Consider the following 18,449-nt stretch of genomic DNA (forward strand, 5'->3'; position numbering starts at 1 on the left):
CTCTGGTTTATTGGTATTTCTTTAAACTAATCACAATCTTCTTGGGCGTTGCTAGGCGCCGGACAGAGCCACGGTGCCGCTGCAAAATAGCCTCGGGAAGGAACTTGTTCTGGTGGAACATGTGTGCGTTTAAAAATTGTTTAAGTCGTGCAACAGAAAATTCAGATTGGAAAGATAGTCTAGCTAGATGTCTGGATTCACCCTGCAGAGATCTGAGGAGCAGTTAACCAGAGCCCTCATAAATCGACCAGAGTTTTAAGTTCCAACACAAAGAAAGCTCTAGGTAACACACATCCGGCCGAAAAGAGTGACATCCGGCGGAATTTTCCAGCACAGCATCAGAGCTGAACAAAGCAGCCAAGTTGGATTTAACCTAGTTAATTATAGTTTCATCAGATATAACAAGGGAAATGTCGACAGTAAAAGTGATATTTAATGCAAATGGCTACAGGGTCGGGTACACTGAACTGTAGCACTTTGTCAGCTTGTTTCCTAATTCAATGAACTTGACAATAATTGAAGTGTTTTATTTTTGGCCTTCTTTCCACACATAAAAGACATGCCATGCCAATTAGCTTTAATTCTTTCTTTCCCCTCTTTCTTTTCATGCTCTTGACTAGGCAGGAACCAGCATATTCCGATCATTTGCATTATCCAAAGCAAATCTGCTTTGAAGTCCTGAGATACTATAAGAAAAAAGCATCTACTTATACCACATGAAAAAATGTTCAAAGCTCATAAATTCACTGGAACAGATGTACATTATCATTGGATTTGCCTTTTTTTCTTCTTTCTTTTCTCCTGTATTGGTAATAGACTACCACATGTCCTTCTCATCCTTAGCGTTTAGCATCTTGCCTTTACAGATGCTTGCACCCTGCTGTGCCAATCCACACTTCAAAGCTCTCTGCCTATCTGATGGAAACAAAGCACACAGAACATATTACGGCAGCCTCTCATTTCCCTATACTTAAGTCAATATCACTGCTTTTATTTGCCAGTGGCAACACAGAGATAGATATTTCTACACAAAAAAAGACTATTCCCTGTAACCCATGTCTCCCAACAACAGAGATACTACATGGTACATATGCACAGGAAAGGGCCCACTCTAGTTACATATATTGTGAAAATATTTCTGTGACAGTCACCAAACTGGTCCTAGCGCTAAATATGAAAAAGCCAGAAATGCGGCTATTATTTTCTGAATAAAATCACATTTAACTAAATTAAAAAGAAAGAGATTTAACTTGTCATTTTGTTTTTGTTTTACGAAAAGGAAGCCGTGCGTTCAGTAAAAATCCTTCTTCACCCGTTACCTTCAGTTACACTACACAATTTAAACCAAAATACAAATTAAATATCCTTTCATGCACTGGTAGAGTAATTAGAGTAAGTGAATGGAAAGGTTTAGATTGTAGTCTTAAATACCTCTCTGGTGCTCTCTATCTTCTTCAGTGTGAGGCGTACAGCTCTCCAGAGGATGATTCTCACAGTAATGGCTTACTGTAATTGCTGTGGGTAGTGCTCATCTATAAACGATCATGTACCCATTTCTCAGACAGTGACGTCCCATGTTCAACATTCTGACCTTTGTCCACTTTGCTGAAAATTGCTGAGAGGAATCCATCAACACCTATAGATCCTTTGTCCTCCTCTTAGCATTTCAGATTTATCAATACATTTACAGACGATAACAGACAGTGTTCAACTTTTGTAATTAACAAAAATGTAATAAATCAGGTTGGCATACCTCCTATGGGCCTTCTGTTGTAATTCATTGGTAGTTATTCCTCTTAATAACTGCTATCTATCAGATGGTACCATCAGTGTATATATTTTTGGTGTTTTTACTGTAAATTCCCCTGGAGAACAATTCACCCAAGCAAACCCACAAACTTCAATAATCCAGTGAGACTGCATTTTAGCAGCAGTAGTAAATATAAATGTGCTGTATTTATATAGCGCTTTTCTAGTCTTAACGACTACTCAAAGCGCTTTTACATCATACAGGATACATTCACCATTCACACACTGTGGCCGAGGCTGCCGCACAAGGTGCCACGTTCTCATCAGATAAACACTCACACACATACACACTCCGCTGCGCAGCACCGGGGGCAACTCGGGGCTCAGTGTCTTGCCCAAGGACACTTCGACGTGGGACTGCAGGGCCAGGGATCGAACCACAGCCGCTATAATCTCTACTTTTATAATAACCATGTTGAACTGACAATGTGAAAGGTGAACCTTCAGAGAATAATCACCTGAATCTAAGCTGACCTCCGCGTGCCCTCCACTGTTCAGCTGTAAGAGCCAGAACTTTTCTGTTTCGGTACATTCTCACCTTCGTCACATTCCACCAGTGGATAGCAGTCCTAGTAGAGGTTAAACACAGTGGACGCTTGACTGGGAAGACAACTATCCCAGATATGTGTGGATTTTACGTAATATGATTTCAAAGCAAGCACTAAGTCAGGTGTGAGTGTGTGCATACACACATAATATATACATATATAATTTCTTCCTAGCTACAATAATCTCATTTGCATTTGGCAGGTTTAAATGAAACTTAGTGTTATCTCTACCGTTGAGGGAATGATCCACTCTTCTTTTATTTTTAAGGTTTTGCTACATATGTAAGGATTCCATTTTTTGGAATAAAACTGCAGTTCTTATGAGCAATAATTAACATGTTCTCAGAAAACCTGATGCAGTTGTGAGCAGTGTTTGTACCACATGAAAAGCAAAGGTATTAAAATAAGTTCCATTATTTTATTTATACAAGCACCTGCTTAAAGATGGTTGAGACTAAGGTCTGAACTTCAGCAAAAAGAAAGAACCGATGTGTTGTAAAGAAAATCATGGATGTACACTACTAAAGCATTTATAACACAGCAATGAAGTTAGCAGCGAAAATGAGGTGTAGTAAGCAATTGTAGATCATCTGTCGTCAATACTCAAAAACAAACTTAGACTTGAACTTGTAAAAATCTTTTCTACACCCATTAGTCTTTTACCTGACACACTTATGAAGTCCCAAAGTCCTGAAACCAAATATATTGAACAGCAGAGACAGACTTATGATGTTTATGAGAAGAAGTACACTGTCTCCAGTACATATCTATCTTATCTAACTGTTACTGTACACTGGAGAAGAAGATCCCCATGAACACCAAGGCTATTAGCAACATATGTGAAGAGTTGAAAGGAGTGCAGATCAAAGTAAAAAAATAAACCGAGAAAATGTAAAAAAAAACAAAATCTCATGTCAAGCTACAGAGAAGAGAGGATGCTGGAGAATACAGAAGGAAATGCCCCCTTTGGCTATACAGCATGTGAGACTTGCAATAAAGATGCAAGGCAAGAGATTTTTAAGCATTTTTCAAAGATCACTGAGGAGGACAAAGAGAACATATAGATAACTTATAGCGCACAATCTGCATTTCATTTTTTGCAAATTTGTATTTCAAAATTTGTCTTCATCTTAATAGGTTTGGCCCACATCAGGTAAGGACAATTGCTCCAACTTGTGTTTTCTTCTGTGTGAATGTTAAACTCAGCTGTCATGGCTTTTATCGCAAATATTGCAAAGCCGTTTCATGCTTAGCAAACATGGAATTTGCCAAGTTCTTATGAAACAGTATTTCTTTTTGAGTGATGCTCACTTGTTCAGACTTTAAATCACTTGAATGTTTCTTCTGTCTTTCTACTTTCAACAATGCTAACAATAAAACTTTCGGCGAACAAGCGCTGAAGCTAAACACGGGTGTACGATGTGTTCATCCTGACCCATTTATACTGTATCTTCAGTTACTTCATGTACAGCAACACTTAATTCACCACAATGGTATTATCAGGATTATGGGTCAGTATTCTTCCAGGTTTTGGCTAATGCCACTTTATGTTGTCGCAATTGTGCAAACATGATGCACCAGGATAAACAGCATTCAATATGAATATGTTTTATAATGCTCTATAATATCCTTCTAGCAACTTTATTATAACTGACAAATGTCCAAATGTGCTAAATGTTTTCTTAAAGTGCTCATTTGGGGTCATTTTCAGGTTCATAATTGTATTTAGTTGTCAAAAAACACCATATTTATGTTGTACTACACATTGTGTAATGGGTAGGTAGGACCCAGAAACAGAAACAACACAGGCTCAGACGATGACGGTAAAGAAAAGGTTTAATCCAACAAAACACACAGAGGAGGTACAGGGGGTGGAGTTATGGATGAGAGTCACACGGAGCGGGTCTTGAAGAAGCTGCGTACACGGACGGCGGGATGCAAACACTGTGACGAGAGCAAGACAAAGTTAGTCAGTAGCTAAGCAGGTGAGCAACGTGCACTAAAGACTGGCCAAGTTACCACTTAGGGGTTAGTAACGAACCGGCGCCGAAGAGGTGGCCGGCCCGGGTTTATGTACTGTGGAGATGGGATGATGAAGATGGGTTGCAGCTGTGGGGAAGGCAGATGGCAATGAGTGGTCACGCCTCCGGACCAGGATCCTCTGTGGTGACCTCTAGTGGACGACAGACGAAACAGGCAGACACACACACACACACACACACACACACACACACAGGGAATAGGGAAGACTGGCTCAAACAGCAGCGGGCCCATGACACATTGCTGCAGCTCCTCTTTTCACCCTGTGTGTTGAGCACCCTGTTTTAGCTACAGAGTGAGGCATCGCACTTTTGTTCAATCTTTGTTGGGAGTCGCACATGCGCAGTAACTAGGTAAGGACAACGAACAGTCAGAAGCAGAGTATGAGGGGCATGCCACGCTAGCCGCAAGGTGAGCATTACAGTGGTGTAGTATAAGGTATTGTAGTGGGCATACTGTATACATACAGTATACACTGGGGGGGAGGGGGAGTTTTGAGATTCAACAACTGTGTTTCCTGTATTTGGATACACTTTTATGCAACAATTTACAGTGGAAATACCTTTATTTAGCCTATGTGAAGAAGAAAAACACAGATGACAATTCAAAATATATATAAAAAATGTAATTGAAAGTATGTTGTTGCGTGTCATTGGACATTTTGAAGTGGGTATATGGAAATCTTGGAGCTTTCTTGGTGGGTACACTACGTATACCTGTCTATCACATAGACTATACCACTGGAGTATTATAACGTGTGTTACAAAGTGGCGAGCGTTTGTCGCGTAAGTAAAGGCTGGACTACAATAGAGCTGTTTGGAGCAGTTGGTGAACAGTGTTTTCTGGTAGAGATGGGAAGTCCCTTCTGGGTGGACTTTGGGCTTTTTCACGTTGTAAACTTGTGAAGTCCACATAAAGATAACACAATAAAGGAAAGGGAATAAGCATAATTTGAGCCTATTAAAAAAAACAAAAGGTCAATTCTGTGGCTGCAGATAGAGAACTTAGTAAAGCTAAATGTCGTGACTAGGTTTATTTTTCTGACGATTTTGTAAGAGTGCCAGTGCTGTTTAATACACGTAATGCTTCAGGGCCATGTCTTTATTGTTTGTAATTTGTATGCAATGGTACACCTCACACCAGAACTATACTTGAGCTTTTTTCTTTGAAAAAAAGAAAAAATCTCCGGGATAAGCACAAGTAAGCCTGTCTCATCATATAGGGTAACTTTAAAAGTGCACCAAATGCCTATTAATGCCGGGCTACGTGGAGTAGTATAACCATTGAGAGTAAATCTGCGATTATAACTGTAGCGACTTTTGTACCTTACTCTTCTGGTATGAATGCTTTTAATAGCTGAAAAATGTAAAGTTGCGGTAATAATAACCTGCTAAGCTGTGTTAGGATTGAAACCATTTGTAATGTTGGTGCAAGTTCTGCAGGTTACACTGGCTTGCTTACACAAATAGCCGCGTTTGTGAGAGGGAGGCATATCACATTGCCAAGAGGAAGACTCGCTGTAGTTGCCCCGACCAGAGATAAGCTGTTAAGCTGCAGATGAAAGTGTGTGTGCATGTAGAGAGAGCGTGGCGCGGTGAGCAGCTGTGGTCAGCCAGATTTGGGAGCCTTCTGTGACACCACGGTTAAGATACAGTGGAGGGGAGCTTTACTTTACTATTCTCACACACACACACACACACACAGATACCCATCAGACCAATCCAGCTGACTTCTTGTTAATTAATTTTTTTTTTGAAGTAGATGAAAGGACACATCACACAAAAAACTTTAGAGATCAATTATTCTGTCAAATAAAATTGAAATGTGGTTCTGGTTTTAGAAAAGTACAGGAAGAAAAAAGTAAACATGTTGTCAGAAATAGTATAGGCCGTTTCTCACCCAAACCCAGTTTCATCTTGTTTTGATCCTGAAGGCCACATCTGGCCAGCTGCTCAGGGGATAACACTTGCTCCTCGCAAAAACAATTTGGGGCCTTTCTATGTGGAGTGTGCCTGTGTGTTAGGCCAATGGAGATTCAATATAGAAGTGAATATTATTTGTAAACCCTGCATAAGGTAAATATAGATATGGAGGAATGGGATGTCACATACACATCTTTTGTTACAATTTACAAATAGATAATATCTTGGGAATGGGTCAACCTAAATTGATAAATAAAAGCAAATATTGTGAAAATATTGTTGCCCTGTTTATCAAAAAGGATACTGACAGACTCCATGAGCCAATGATGTTTGTACATCCAAAAGAAAGGCTGAGACACAGCCCAATCACTGCAGAGCAGAGGATGGAGGCTGATTGGTCTTCTCATCTAACGCTCAGCAAGAAAGCAAATACATTTATTTCCCACAATAAACGATCTACATTATTAGTAGGCAGTAGATCATTTTTTTCATGTGTTTTTTTTTTTTTTTTAGAACAAATGTGTTGTAGCACCCATAGATGACAACTAATATGGACTAATATGGACACTAAGACAGTAAGAAGGAAAGAAAATGACCCCAGAAGTCAGTGCATTTATAAGGAACAGGTTCATATTTTAATGATAAAAGGGTATTTTCCCTCGGCACAGATCTGCTATCAAATAAATAAAGGAATTAATCAAATACAATCTATATAAACTAAACAAAGAAATAAAACATTAGGAGGGAGAGGAAAAAAGGGAGAAACAGCTAGTGCTAAACAACTTTCTTGTACAACACCAAGTGAAAGTGTGTCTGCATGTGGAGAGAGAGAAACAGCTTGTGTTATAGACAGGTTACAACTCCTCCCTGCTTTGTGGGAGTGGCAGGTGGATATTGGAGTACTAGCTATCAGTAGGCAAGTGAAATAGCTTAACAGTTTTTTTTAATATAAATACGCCTTATGTTCTTTCTACATGATGCTGGTTTATCCTTTCTGCAGTCCACTATGTACATCAGTTTTTTTTTTAAATGTTAATACATGGATCTTACAAAGCAAATTAGTGGTGCAATACATATTGTATTAACATGGAGGCGTGGCTCTGAATACCGAGGATTCTATACAACAGGACTGAAGATGGAGGATGATGAAAAAAATGGTTGTGAGAGACATTGATTGTTGAAATAAAAATATATAATGGAAAAAAATAACATTCTGATCGATTTACATGGATAGCTGATGACTGAAAACCTTAACATTTTTATTATTCTGATCCCAAAATATCTATATATTGCCAGGGTATGATGAAAGGCAGAAGAAAGATTTTGATTGGCAGCCTAAAGGTTAAAAAGGTTTCTAAAGGACTTTTTTTCCAAGAGCATTTTTTAAAGTCTGTGACAAAATTGAGTAAAAAATGTCCCAACTTCCCAGCTTTCCCAACTCTCAACAAATACTGTAAAGGCGCTCTTGAGCAAGGTATGTGACCCCCCCCCTGTTGCTTCAGTGATGCTGCAGGGCTGAAGTCAGCAGTATGAAAGTGTGTTTCTAGTGGCCAGCTTTCAGATGTGAGTTCAGGTCATTGTATGAATGTGAAGCAGGGCAATAAATCAAGTCCTTTCAGTTCAGTAGAACTCTCTCAGGGTATAAGACGTTTAAAAATTGCAACCTGGCTGTGGGTCTGCCTGAGCCTTTCACCCAAATTCCTTCAGAAGCCCTGGCTCACCGTGTCGATTCGGACCACCCGGCAGGACCAGAAAACCAGGCTACCAATTCCACACTGCTTATATTTGGAGAGTCACGCTGGTATCAACACTGTTTCGGGTGAGAGGAAACCCTTGACAAAAGGCGTTACAGTTGTGTGAAGGCTCCAGCAGCAAGGACTTCTTGTCCAGGAACAGCAGTGAGGAAGCTGAGGTATGGAGCGCAGCTGTGATTCCCCTCGGGGGGGAGGGGAGGGCGGTGGGTCCTGTGGGATGACCCGTCTGACTGGTCCCTGTGCTAAAGGACGGCCTGCAGCTGTGAGAGGACACTGCAGGACTGAGGGCAAGACAGGCATGCACTGCATTCTTGCTCATCACAAACACATGCACACGCTTAAGGCAACCTAACACAATCAAACATAGTGGACAGAGATTGGACACTAGTGGGCCATCATTTTCTCTGTATGGATTAGGTTCCCCTTGAGCACAGGATTTAAGCCCTAACAAAAGACTGTGGATGCATAAGGGCAGGTCATTTCTAGGGCTGAAAAGAACATGTGTGCTCACCAAGAATAGCCCGTGAGAAATCAGTTAACTACCACCCTGGAGAACCAACAAGGTGATTAACAGCCTTACATTTGCAGTTCTCAGTTCCCTGCCCCGCATGTTGGTGGCCTCCACAACTGAATGTTTATGGCAGCGCCCACAGAGCATCATGGGATAGGATGAACAGACAGTGCCTGGTGCTGGCAGGAGAGCAGCAGCGGTGAGTTATGGGTCTAGTGGAGACTGTGGGCCGGGCCCAGTGTTATCCAGCACCAGAGGAATGAGACAGCTGAAAGAGCTCTGGCCCCGCTACACCACAAACAGAGCCTTGTTGGCTGAGCTCTGAGGCCACATGGCGGCACACGGTGAAAGACCTGCTGACAGCTGGGGGACAGGAAGAAACAGCGGGAAACAGCGGGAGCAGACGCGTGACCCCTGGGCCAGGCCAAAGGCTGGTCAACGCATTACGAAAAGTGCTATCCTGAAAGTAGTAAATGTGTCCAGAAAGAAAACCATGGCGCTGGACAACTCCCAGGTGTAAATATGTGTAACTGCTTGGATCTGAAACAGGGCGGGGTTGAAAAATGACATGCATGCTCAGCAAAATATTTGCCTGCATAATTAACAAACAAAAAAACTCTCCTTAAAAGGACAAACTCAACACTGATGAATGAATACACCAATCTCTAACTGGCTGCTTGTACCTTGGTTTCAATTTACGCAAATTATACCAAAAGGTCTGAGCCAGAACTGGTTTCAAGATCACACCATCTCTAGTTTCTCTCTTTGTTTTTAAGTGTATCATGGACCTGAGGAGGTGTGATTTAACTGCTGATACTTTGGGCATTTAAAGTGTTCATATTATGATCATTTTCAAGTTCATAACTGTATTTTGAGGTTGTACCAGAATAGGTTTATGTGGGTTAGTCGTCAAAAAACACCCTATTTGTGTTTAACTACACATTGCTGCAGCTCCTCTTTTTATCCTATGTGTTGAGCTCTCTGTTTTAGCAACAGAGTGAGGCATCGCACTTCTGTTCCATCTTTGCTGGGAGTCGCACATGCGCAGTAGCTATTTAAGGACTACAAGCCAGTCAGAAGCAGAGTATGAGGGCGTGCTACGCTGGCAGCTAGGCGAGTATTATAACGTATTACAAAGTGACACACATTTGTCACGGAATTAAAGGCTGGACCACAATAGAGCAGTTTGGGACAGTGTTTTCTGTTGGAGATGGTAAGTCCCTTTGGGGTGGGATTTTTCACTTTGTAAACTGATAATGTGCACAATAAGATATATAACACAAAGGGAAAAAGCCAAAAAGCATAACATGAGCACTTTAAATAAAAAAGACAGCCAACTGTTAAGGACAATTGCTGTATGATGAAACAGAATAACTAGACCAAAACTTTGACACCTTTTCTCTAGTTTTCTCAAATTGTTGCAGGTTTTTTCAGTTTCTAATTCATATTTATGCAGAACCATCACACTAGTGCAAATAATCAGCATGTAGGAAGGTCAAGACCTCTGCATTGGTATAATTTCTTCAACAAATCCCATTTAGGTCTGCTGCCTAATTATTTATCCTGTGGGGGTCTGCTCTCGTTTTTGTTGATAGCTTTAAACTACCACTTTGGCACTTATCACTTCATGACTCGTGTCCTATTTTCCTTTCTGTCTGTAACTTGGTGTCGTTTTGCTGTTGTGCCTCGACCAGGTCTTGCTTGAGAAGGATACCCTGGGTCTCAATGAGATTCCCTGTATAAATAAAAGGTTAAAGCTATAGTGCGTTTCTTTCTCCCCCATGAGGAATTCTAAATAGTTACAACAACACTGTTGGCGCATCCACATGATACAAGCCTGTGATCGTGCACCACCCCCACCCCTCCTCTACATAGTTGCTAGTAGCACACGGAGGATAGCACACGGAGGATTAATGGCAATGGCTTGAATGTAATGGACGTTCATTAATATCAAAAAGTTACACACTACAGCTTTAAATAAAATGAAATAAAAATGATGCGTTCTATAAAACGTTTGTATGTGTTGAGAGGTTGAGCGACTGAACAGCAGTGTTGAGAGTTGAGTTGCACTTATGTATCTAATCACATTGTGAAAGTTGAAACAGACGGTGAAAAGACAGTTTGAGCCTGAGTAAGTAATACAGTTGTTCATTTTCTAGTCATGAGGCTCTTAGCATTATAAATGCTGTTGTGAAGAAAAACGAACATAAAAGCTTCAGATAGTGAATACAACGATATCACATTATCAACAAAGCTTATAAAGTTGATAACAATATATACCTTATGTACAGTCAATGATAGTTCATAAATGTAAGGAGCTTTATGACACTTAAGTTCTGCAGATTATGAAATGATTTCTCTTCTTTCAAAAAAGTTTTGAAGTAATTTGAAAATAACCTCTGAACGCTTAGTCAAAGACATCATTACAACAACAATTAGGATAAAATTGGAGGTAGCAGCGGATTTGGGATTGCGGTTCTTTTTTACTTTATAACATTTTTTCTTCCCATTTTTGCTTACGGGGTATTGCGTGCTTGAATCAGAATCTTCATTTTCATCTTCAAAAACCTGCCTGTCAGCCTGCTTTAAATACTCACACACATGAGCGCACTTCAAGTGGATTTAAACAGACACCAGTGTCGTGACACTCACATACACACTCTTTCTACGCCCACACATTTTCACACACACACACACACACACACACACACACACACACACACACACACACACACACACACACACACACACACACACACACACACACACACACACACACACACCTATTCCTTCATTTATTTTCGTCTTTACATCACAGTCTTTCCTCCTCTCGTCCCTCCTTTTTAAAAACCTTTTGGCTTAGTGGTCTGGAAGGGTTGTGGTGCTAGTTTGGAGCCGTAGAGTTTATCATGTAGAGGATGACAGGGTCTGGGGCGACAGGAACTTTGGGGTAATTTATCCCCCCCGGTGCCTCCTCTCAAGCCCCAGCCGTGATCCTCAGTCGTTGGCCCTACTTTGGCCCTGAACCACTGTCCTGCTGCATAACCGAGCATTTGTTTGTCTGACCAACCTCTTTGTAACACTGACTAATAACCTCAAATCACTGGGACATCCCTTCCATGGTCCTCCTCTCCAACCCATGTTCTGTGTCCACCACAAAGGCACTGCAGTACTGCACAACGCAGGGTGGGCTGACGGTTGAGGAGGGAGCTGCTTGCAGTCGGAGTCTGCTGGCCTGGTTGGGTTTTGTGGGACTGTTGGAGTGCTGAGCTGGCCTAGGCAGGGTAAAACATTCAGGACTGGTAAAAGTGGTGGTAGTGGTGATGGTGTTCATGGTGGTGGTGATGCTCATGCCGCTGCACCACTTGGGCCAGCCCCCCCTCGTACAGCAGCACACTGGGCAAGTCCCTCACCTGCTCCTTCTCCACCACTGGTCCAGGAGCCTGAGAGCCTAAGGCCCTGTAGCCCTGGCTTTCCTTGGACCGCTGCTTGTGCTTACGGTAGGGAGCTGTGGACTGGTGAGGGGGGGTCTGGCTGGGTAGTGCCGGGGGAGGAGGGACACCTCGGCTCCTCATAACCCTGCTACTGATCTGCGCAGGAGGCATGCGGCTGTGGGTCTTAGGAGAACGGAGGGCATGTTTCCCTGAGTCTTGGCCTCGTGTACGGGTGGGGTGGAGGCTGTCCAGAGCAACAGTGTCCACAACAGTCTGCAAGCGGCGGTGGTGGGAATAGGAGTGGCCATTTTCTGGTTCATGGGAGCGAGAACGAGTCTGGTTGGATGAGCGGGTCTGAGGCTCTGCCTTCGTCGGCTCTGTGGTGGGTGCTGTGAGAAAGGAAGATGCAGGTATTTATTTTAACTGAGAAAGTAGAATCAACAATTAATTCACAGGACTTTTCAAAATGTATTACATTGGGCACTCAAAACCCTGGTAAAAGCAGAAGAAAAATAACCAATTATGTGCACATTATTGTGCCAACGGCCCACAAATAAAGTTCTTGTAAAAAGCTCCACAATAAGTTTCTGGCAGCTTTGATTTAGGTTCTTTCTCCATGAGGATAACACTGACTCAATGTGACAGAGAGCAGATCTCTGTTAGCACTTTCCTAACAGGACCAACATTAAAATAATCACATGTCATCACTGACCATCAGATCAAGGCTGTTGCTTATTAAACCTAATATTTCACTTCACAACAGCCCGTTCTGTTGATGTGCTTTAGCCTTGAACACTTGATGTATTGTGCTTGACTGAGCCCAGATGTTTGTACTGGCTGGTAGTTCCACCTAATGGCTCCAAGCAGGTGCCACAGTAATGAGGGCCCCTGGATGCAGCTTCAAAGGGCCACAGTCTGTGTTTCTCCCTCCCCCCTCCCCCTCTAAACCCCTGGCCCTGGTCCACTCACCGGCTCCGAAGCGGGATGTGTAGTTTTCGATGCCTGCCAGGTCCAAGTAGTGGTTCCTGCGTTCCAGGTTCTCATCCACACAGTGGCGCTGGCAGCCCGGCTGGGTGTGGTGGTCACTGTGGTGGCGCCTGTGGACACAAGCGGCACCTCTCATTAGGTAGCAGTTTGGGCCAGAGAGGTTCAGTACGAGTGTTTGGAGAAAGTAAAACAAGTGTTCCTTATGATCAGGCAGTAGCACAGTAATTGTTATAGTAGTGAGATTGTGACTGGAAAATCCCAGGTTTAAACCTCAATTGGGCGTATGTGAACAGGGCAGTAAGAGGGCTGACTCTCCCCTCCACTGTTAACTTCTCCTTAGTACAGTGGCTATAACTAACTGCAGCTCCTCAAATCCTTCCTCAAACAACCAGACTGCCCCTAGCCACTTTAAGTGAGAAAGTCTTTCAAGAAGTGACTGTTGCAATTAATGACATGATAAAAAATATGATAATAATAAACTTCATATTCATCATCACAATGCACAATAGAGACAAAGAAGTGTACAGGGGAGGTGGGTTTACCTTAGGAGTGCTCGTGTCTTCTTGTCTGCACTCTTGGGGTCTTCTATGCACTTGTCATTTTTCTCTCTGGGGTAGGACATGTCTGTGTATGTTTGAAAGACAGGAGGCTATTATTAAAGGGACAGACACACACACACACACACACACACACACACACACACGTGACAAGAGTCGCACAAGCCTCAGAAGAAAGCAACCTTTGTTTTGGGGTTTTACTTTGAAGATCTATAGAAAAGACAAAACAACAATGCTTCATTTATTCTATTTTCAACTCCCAGCCTCTTATAAGGCATGAAATGAAGAAAAAAACCATGCAGACTTCAGAAATTGTTTATTAAGGACGCAAGATCTGATGCAGTTTCAAATTAGCATGAAGGCAACCGGCGATATTTTCAAAGCTTGCTCTGTTTGAATCTCTTGATGGATATTTATAGCCGAAACAAAAAGGATGCAAACACACAGGAATATATACTTTTTGAGATATTTTTCCCTGACTACTTGTTTACCGAGTCGTCAGTGAGAAAAGTTAGGTTGAACGTAGCTTTATTTTCCCGGCAGCTCTGAGAAGGGGGGTAGAAGAGATGGGGAGAAGAAAAAAGGAAAATGGCTGTGGTTATCAAAAGGACTCAGCACATCTCTTAAGGTTTCTTTCAGAGTATTTGAAGGCGCTGAGGGAGGGGCCCCTCTCTTAGCTCTGTCACTCCCCCCATCATTAAAAATGAACCCCATTGAGTGGGAGAGATGGAGCGATGCCGAGGCTGCGAGGAACAAAGCTCTGACAGGCCTGAAGCAGCCGCCTTTCTACATAACAACAAACACATCTCTGGGTGAGCTGACAGCAGGCAACACAAGGGGACCCCAAAACGCCCTCTCTTCTCCCCCGCCCCCGCCCTCTGTGTTCATGCAAGCTTTACCTGCCGCACCCTGCGTACAAGACCTCCACCGCTGGCTGGAGTCAGGAGCCACCGACAGCTTGACCCGCAATGTCTTGCTGCTGCTGGGTGAATGGTTGACGGAGGCGTCCACGACCTCATAGATGGTGTGGAGGAGGCTGGTGATATCCTGCAGGACAGAAGAGGTGGAGGCGAGTGATACACAACTTCCATTTAACGGAGATGACAATCATTTGATCACCGAGTAATAAAAGAATCTTGTAGATCCTTGGTGAGGGTGGATATTTTACAACAACAAAAAAATCACGACAAAAAGGAACATAGGAGGCTATTCTTATCCCTGAACTGTTTGAATTGTGCAGCTTTGTGCATTAAAACTGCATCATACGCATCATGCTAGCTAGGAATTTAAAGAAGTCACTCAGACAACAGTTAACAGAGAAAGTCACTGGTATCAGTTGTTTTAGTTCAGCTTTCCAAGTTGAAGCGATCAGACCGGGTGTAAAGACGAGATATAAATTCATGAAAAGAAATCGTCTAGGCGGTAGCAGAAGAGGCTGACTGAGATGTCAGACCTGATATGAGACTTACTCCGGCTGTGTGAGTGCTACTCTCTCTGCTCTCCATTTAATTCCTCAATGTCTCTTAAATTATGGAAATTACATCTGCATAGGAAGTACCACCTGTGTACCACACATAAGCACACATTCACATACAAAAAGCACTGCTTTACTTCAGAACAAAATAACTGTCCATATTTGGACTGCTGTGTTTTCACGTTAAATAATTCCGTCTCTTGCGGCTGTTTAGAAGCCATATTTTGCATTGATGACTGTGTTTATACACCATGCTGAGATAATGACTCCCTCTTGGGTGTTAACATCTATGCTGGATCTTTTTATAGCAAACCAAAAGCTAATTGTTCTTTAAAAATGTCACCTGGTATGGATGTGAGATGAAATGACAGATGCAGTATCGCAAAACTCATTAGGGTTTTCCTTTAGAAGGTAACATAGCTTCATCATAAGAGCTCCTTTGACAGAACGGCTGAGAATTAAACCTACGCCACACAAAGACTCCAAACAGCAAGTTTTTATACTCACTATACTACTCTGACTCATAAGAAAAAGGACTACTATGAATTCTTCAGGGACGGGTTCCACATACTGGGTTAAGACATAGACACTGTGAGAAAAAAAATTCAAATGAAATAAAATAAAAGCTTCCAGTGTCATTTTTGGTTTTCTTCTCTTTTTATTTGTGGGAAACGGATGAAAAAAATAATAAATAAATAAATAAAGAGTTGGAGAGGAAAGCTTTTCTTTCCCCCTCCGAGCCGCCGCCTGCCGTCTCATGAGCCACGGAGCCACAGGCAATGCTAAAAAAATTGCTCAGCCAACCGCACAGAGGACAGCTCCAGTCTCTTTGCACGGTTTCAAGTTGTTCTCAAAAAACACGGGCCTTTTCCGGATGTTCTCTCAGATCTGTTTCCAGGCAGACGCAAGACACAAGGTACCTCGCAGGAGCGGAAACACGCAGATGCCGCTGGATTTGGTTCTTAGGAGTGAGATTTGGTAATGTCTCTCCTCACTTTATTTCTGGGGGTGTGGTGAAACCACAATAGGGCAACGTTTAAGATTTCCAGGGAAGTTATTGATTTATTCTCATACCCAAAAGAGTAACTATGAGCTGCTTACCAGAACATTGTTGGGACACTTAAAATCTGTGTATTCAGAAATGTTTCTTTCATTTCCATTAATGCAATAAAATTAACAAAATTTGTTTTAAAAGGCCTCATAGTACATGATAAACAACACCGCAATGTGTTGCGGTGTTGGAATTCCTTCTACAGCTACTGTGTTGTGTTGACAGATTTAACTTTACTTTTACGTTTCAAATTTAATTCGTTGCTGGTAATGTTTTAACAGTTTATATGTATTTACATGTTCATTCATTTATTCATCAAAGGTTTATTCATCCAGCTAAATCAGGATTATTACCTCTCTGGTTACTTTGCCATTATTGTCAAAGTCATAGAGGGTGAAGGTCCACTCCTGACGGTTATCCTCCTCCACAGACACAGCACACTCCAACTCCTGAAACAACGCAGAGGTGTGTAAGTCATGGTGTATTTTTGTGTGTCCTGCCATTTCCCCAGTTTTATCCAGAGGGGAGGTAATAAACGTCTTGTTGGGTGTTGACACTTACTTCAAACTTGAGCTGTTTCTGTGGCCCTGCGGGAGATTGTCTGTCCCTCTCCTGCATCTTCTCCTCCACACAGCAGCTGTCTGTCTTCTCTGGTGGTAAAGCCACTGCAGTGACACACACACACACAAACAAACACACACACACCACCACACACACACACACACACACACACACACACACACACACACAAAAAAGATAAAAGAGAGAGCCTGAGGATGGAAACGTTGGGTGCAGTCATAACCTAAGGATATGTCGTCGCCTTCAAGTGTTCCTTGTAAGCTCCTTCTTCCGAGTTTGGCAGCTGCAATTAAGACGTGTCTCTTGGTTGGAAATAAACCTACACATCCAAATTCCTCAGTTTTTGTTGCACTGCCTGTATTCTGAAATTGTATTTTTCAAATTAATATTAACATTTATTCTAGTATGTATGCAATATACTTTAAATCATTCTGAGGCAGCACAGGCTCTGTTTTGTTCAGCTTTTTAGACATTTTAAATTCCTTCTGCCATTACTGAAAATACACTTGTGGTACCAGATCAGGACTGCATAATCGGCACAGTGATATGAACTTGCGCAATAAACAGATTGTGAAAGACACTTTTTGAGTTAGTTGAAAGAGAGGATGAGCACAAAACTGCGCTTTAACATGTCACTATTGTGCTTCTTTTTTTTTTTTACAAGTGCCTTTTATGTTTCCTTCAAATGTTCAATTTGTTAAATAAAAGAATGTTGGAAATACTTTCCTTTCAGTTTTTTTAATTCAACAAGCAATTTGTTGTATTGTAGAAGTATACTAAAAGCAGCAAAACTGTATGCACATGTTTCTTTATCCAAAGTAATATTATTGACATATTCAACAATGACATCATTCCACAGAGCCAAAGTACTGTTGAATCAAAAGTGATATCACAACTGGAACTGGAATCTAATATATGTATAACCCAATGAGACACACTGATGTCAAACATGAAACTGAATGGCATTACAGAGAACGTGATAGAATATTAGGTGACATTCGGATATAAATGGTGGATCGTAAAACAGCATGCAAATATCAAAAGGCCTATGGGAGACCCCTGGGAGCTCATCACTTCATGGAATGACATTCACTATAAATTACCATCCAGACATACAGTAAATTCAGACAGTCCAGAAGGAACACTAATCTGTCAACGGCACTTACAGACAGCCAGACCCACCTGTGTAGAGTCTGACAACATTTCAAATAAGTCAATGATAGTACAGGTGGTCCCAGACAGGAATTAAATTGAGAATGGTGTAAGGTAAGGAACTTAATACTTCAAATTAATAAGCTCAGAAAAGACCTATGTGTGCCACTGATAGAAATGCATCAACGCAGGGTTTTCACAACCCTGCAATGCTACTTTATATGATTATAAAATCAGTGATTACAAGTTACCCATTTTCTTTGTTAAAACTGTCACAACTGAGTTAATTCAACATATGTTAATGCCTGTGACCACAGTTAATGGTGGTGTATTTTTGGATTTAATTATATTGTAAGGTAGTTCACCCTGGTGGACAATAATAACACAACTGTCTGTCATGTCTTAATTTCACCATTGGATGTTGGCCCAGACCAAATGCTACCGGATATCCTTCTCTGCTTTGAAATCCCGCATTTGTTTGACACAGGAGACAGCAGATACACACGACATGTAACTGAGCTCAACAAGCAACAAGCTCACACATGTTTATGCGTATTTATGCTTGATAAAGCCTTTACCCAGCCACAGCTCCTTTATGTTTCACCAAAAGTCATTTAGCTTTGTATGAGTA

General features: G+C 41.8%; 1 protein-coding gene across 2 annotated transcripts in view; it reads right to left on the minus strand.

Moving 5' to 3' along the window:
• Positions 1-5,146: 5,146 nt before the first annotated feature.
• nkd1 (NKD inhibitor of WNT signaling pathway 1) overlaps positions 5,147-18,449 on the minus strand; it is a 39,883-nt gene continuing 26,580 nt past the window's right edge. The window contains exons 5-11 of one of the 2 annotated variants that reach the window (XR_004332281.1): positions 16,649-16,752; positions 16,441-16,536; positions 14,462-14,609; positions 13,548-13,629; positions 12,988-13,115; positions 9,836-12,407; positions 5,147-5,295 (exon numbers count right to left, since the gene is read on the minus strand). Coding sequence is in view for 1 of the 2 variants with exons in the window: in XM_032517490.1 (XP_032373381.1) it covers positions 11,878-12,407; positions 12,988-13,115; positions 13,548-13,629; positions 14,462-14,609; positions 16,441-16,536; positions 16,649-16,752 (1,088 nt within the window). In the remaining variant the exon portion in view is untranslated. Of the gene's footprint in view, positions 5,296-6,927; positions 12,408-12,987; positions 13,116-13,547; positions 13,630-14,461; positions 14,610-16,440; positions 16,537-16,648; positions 16,753-18,449 lie in introns of those variants that run through there. The other variant, XM_032517490.1, reaches the window with a different exon arrangement.

Source organism: Etheostoma spectabile, chromosome 1 (genome assembly GCF_008692095.1).
Source record: "Etheostoma spectabile isolate EspeVRDwgs_2016 chromosome 1, UIUC_Espe_1.0, whole genome shotgun sequence".
In the NCBI taxonomy this organism is placed as follows: Eukaryota; Metazoa; Chordata; class Actinopteri; order Perciformes; family Percidae; genus Etheostoma; species Etheostoma spectabile.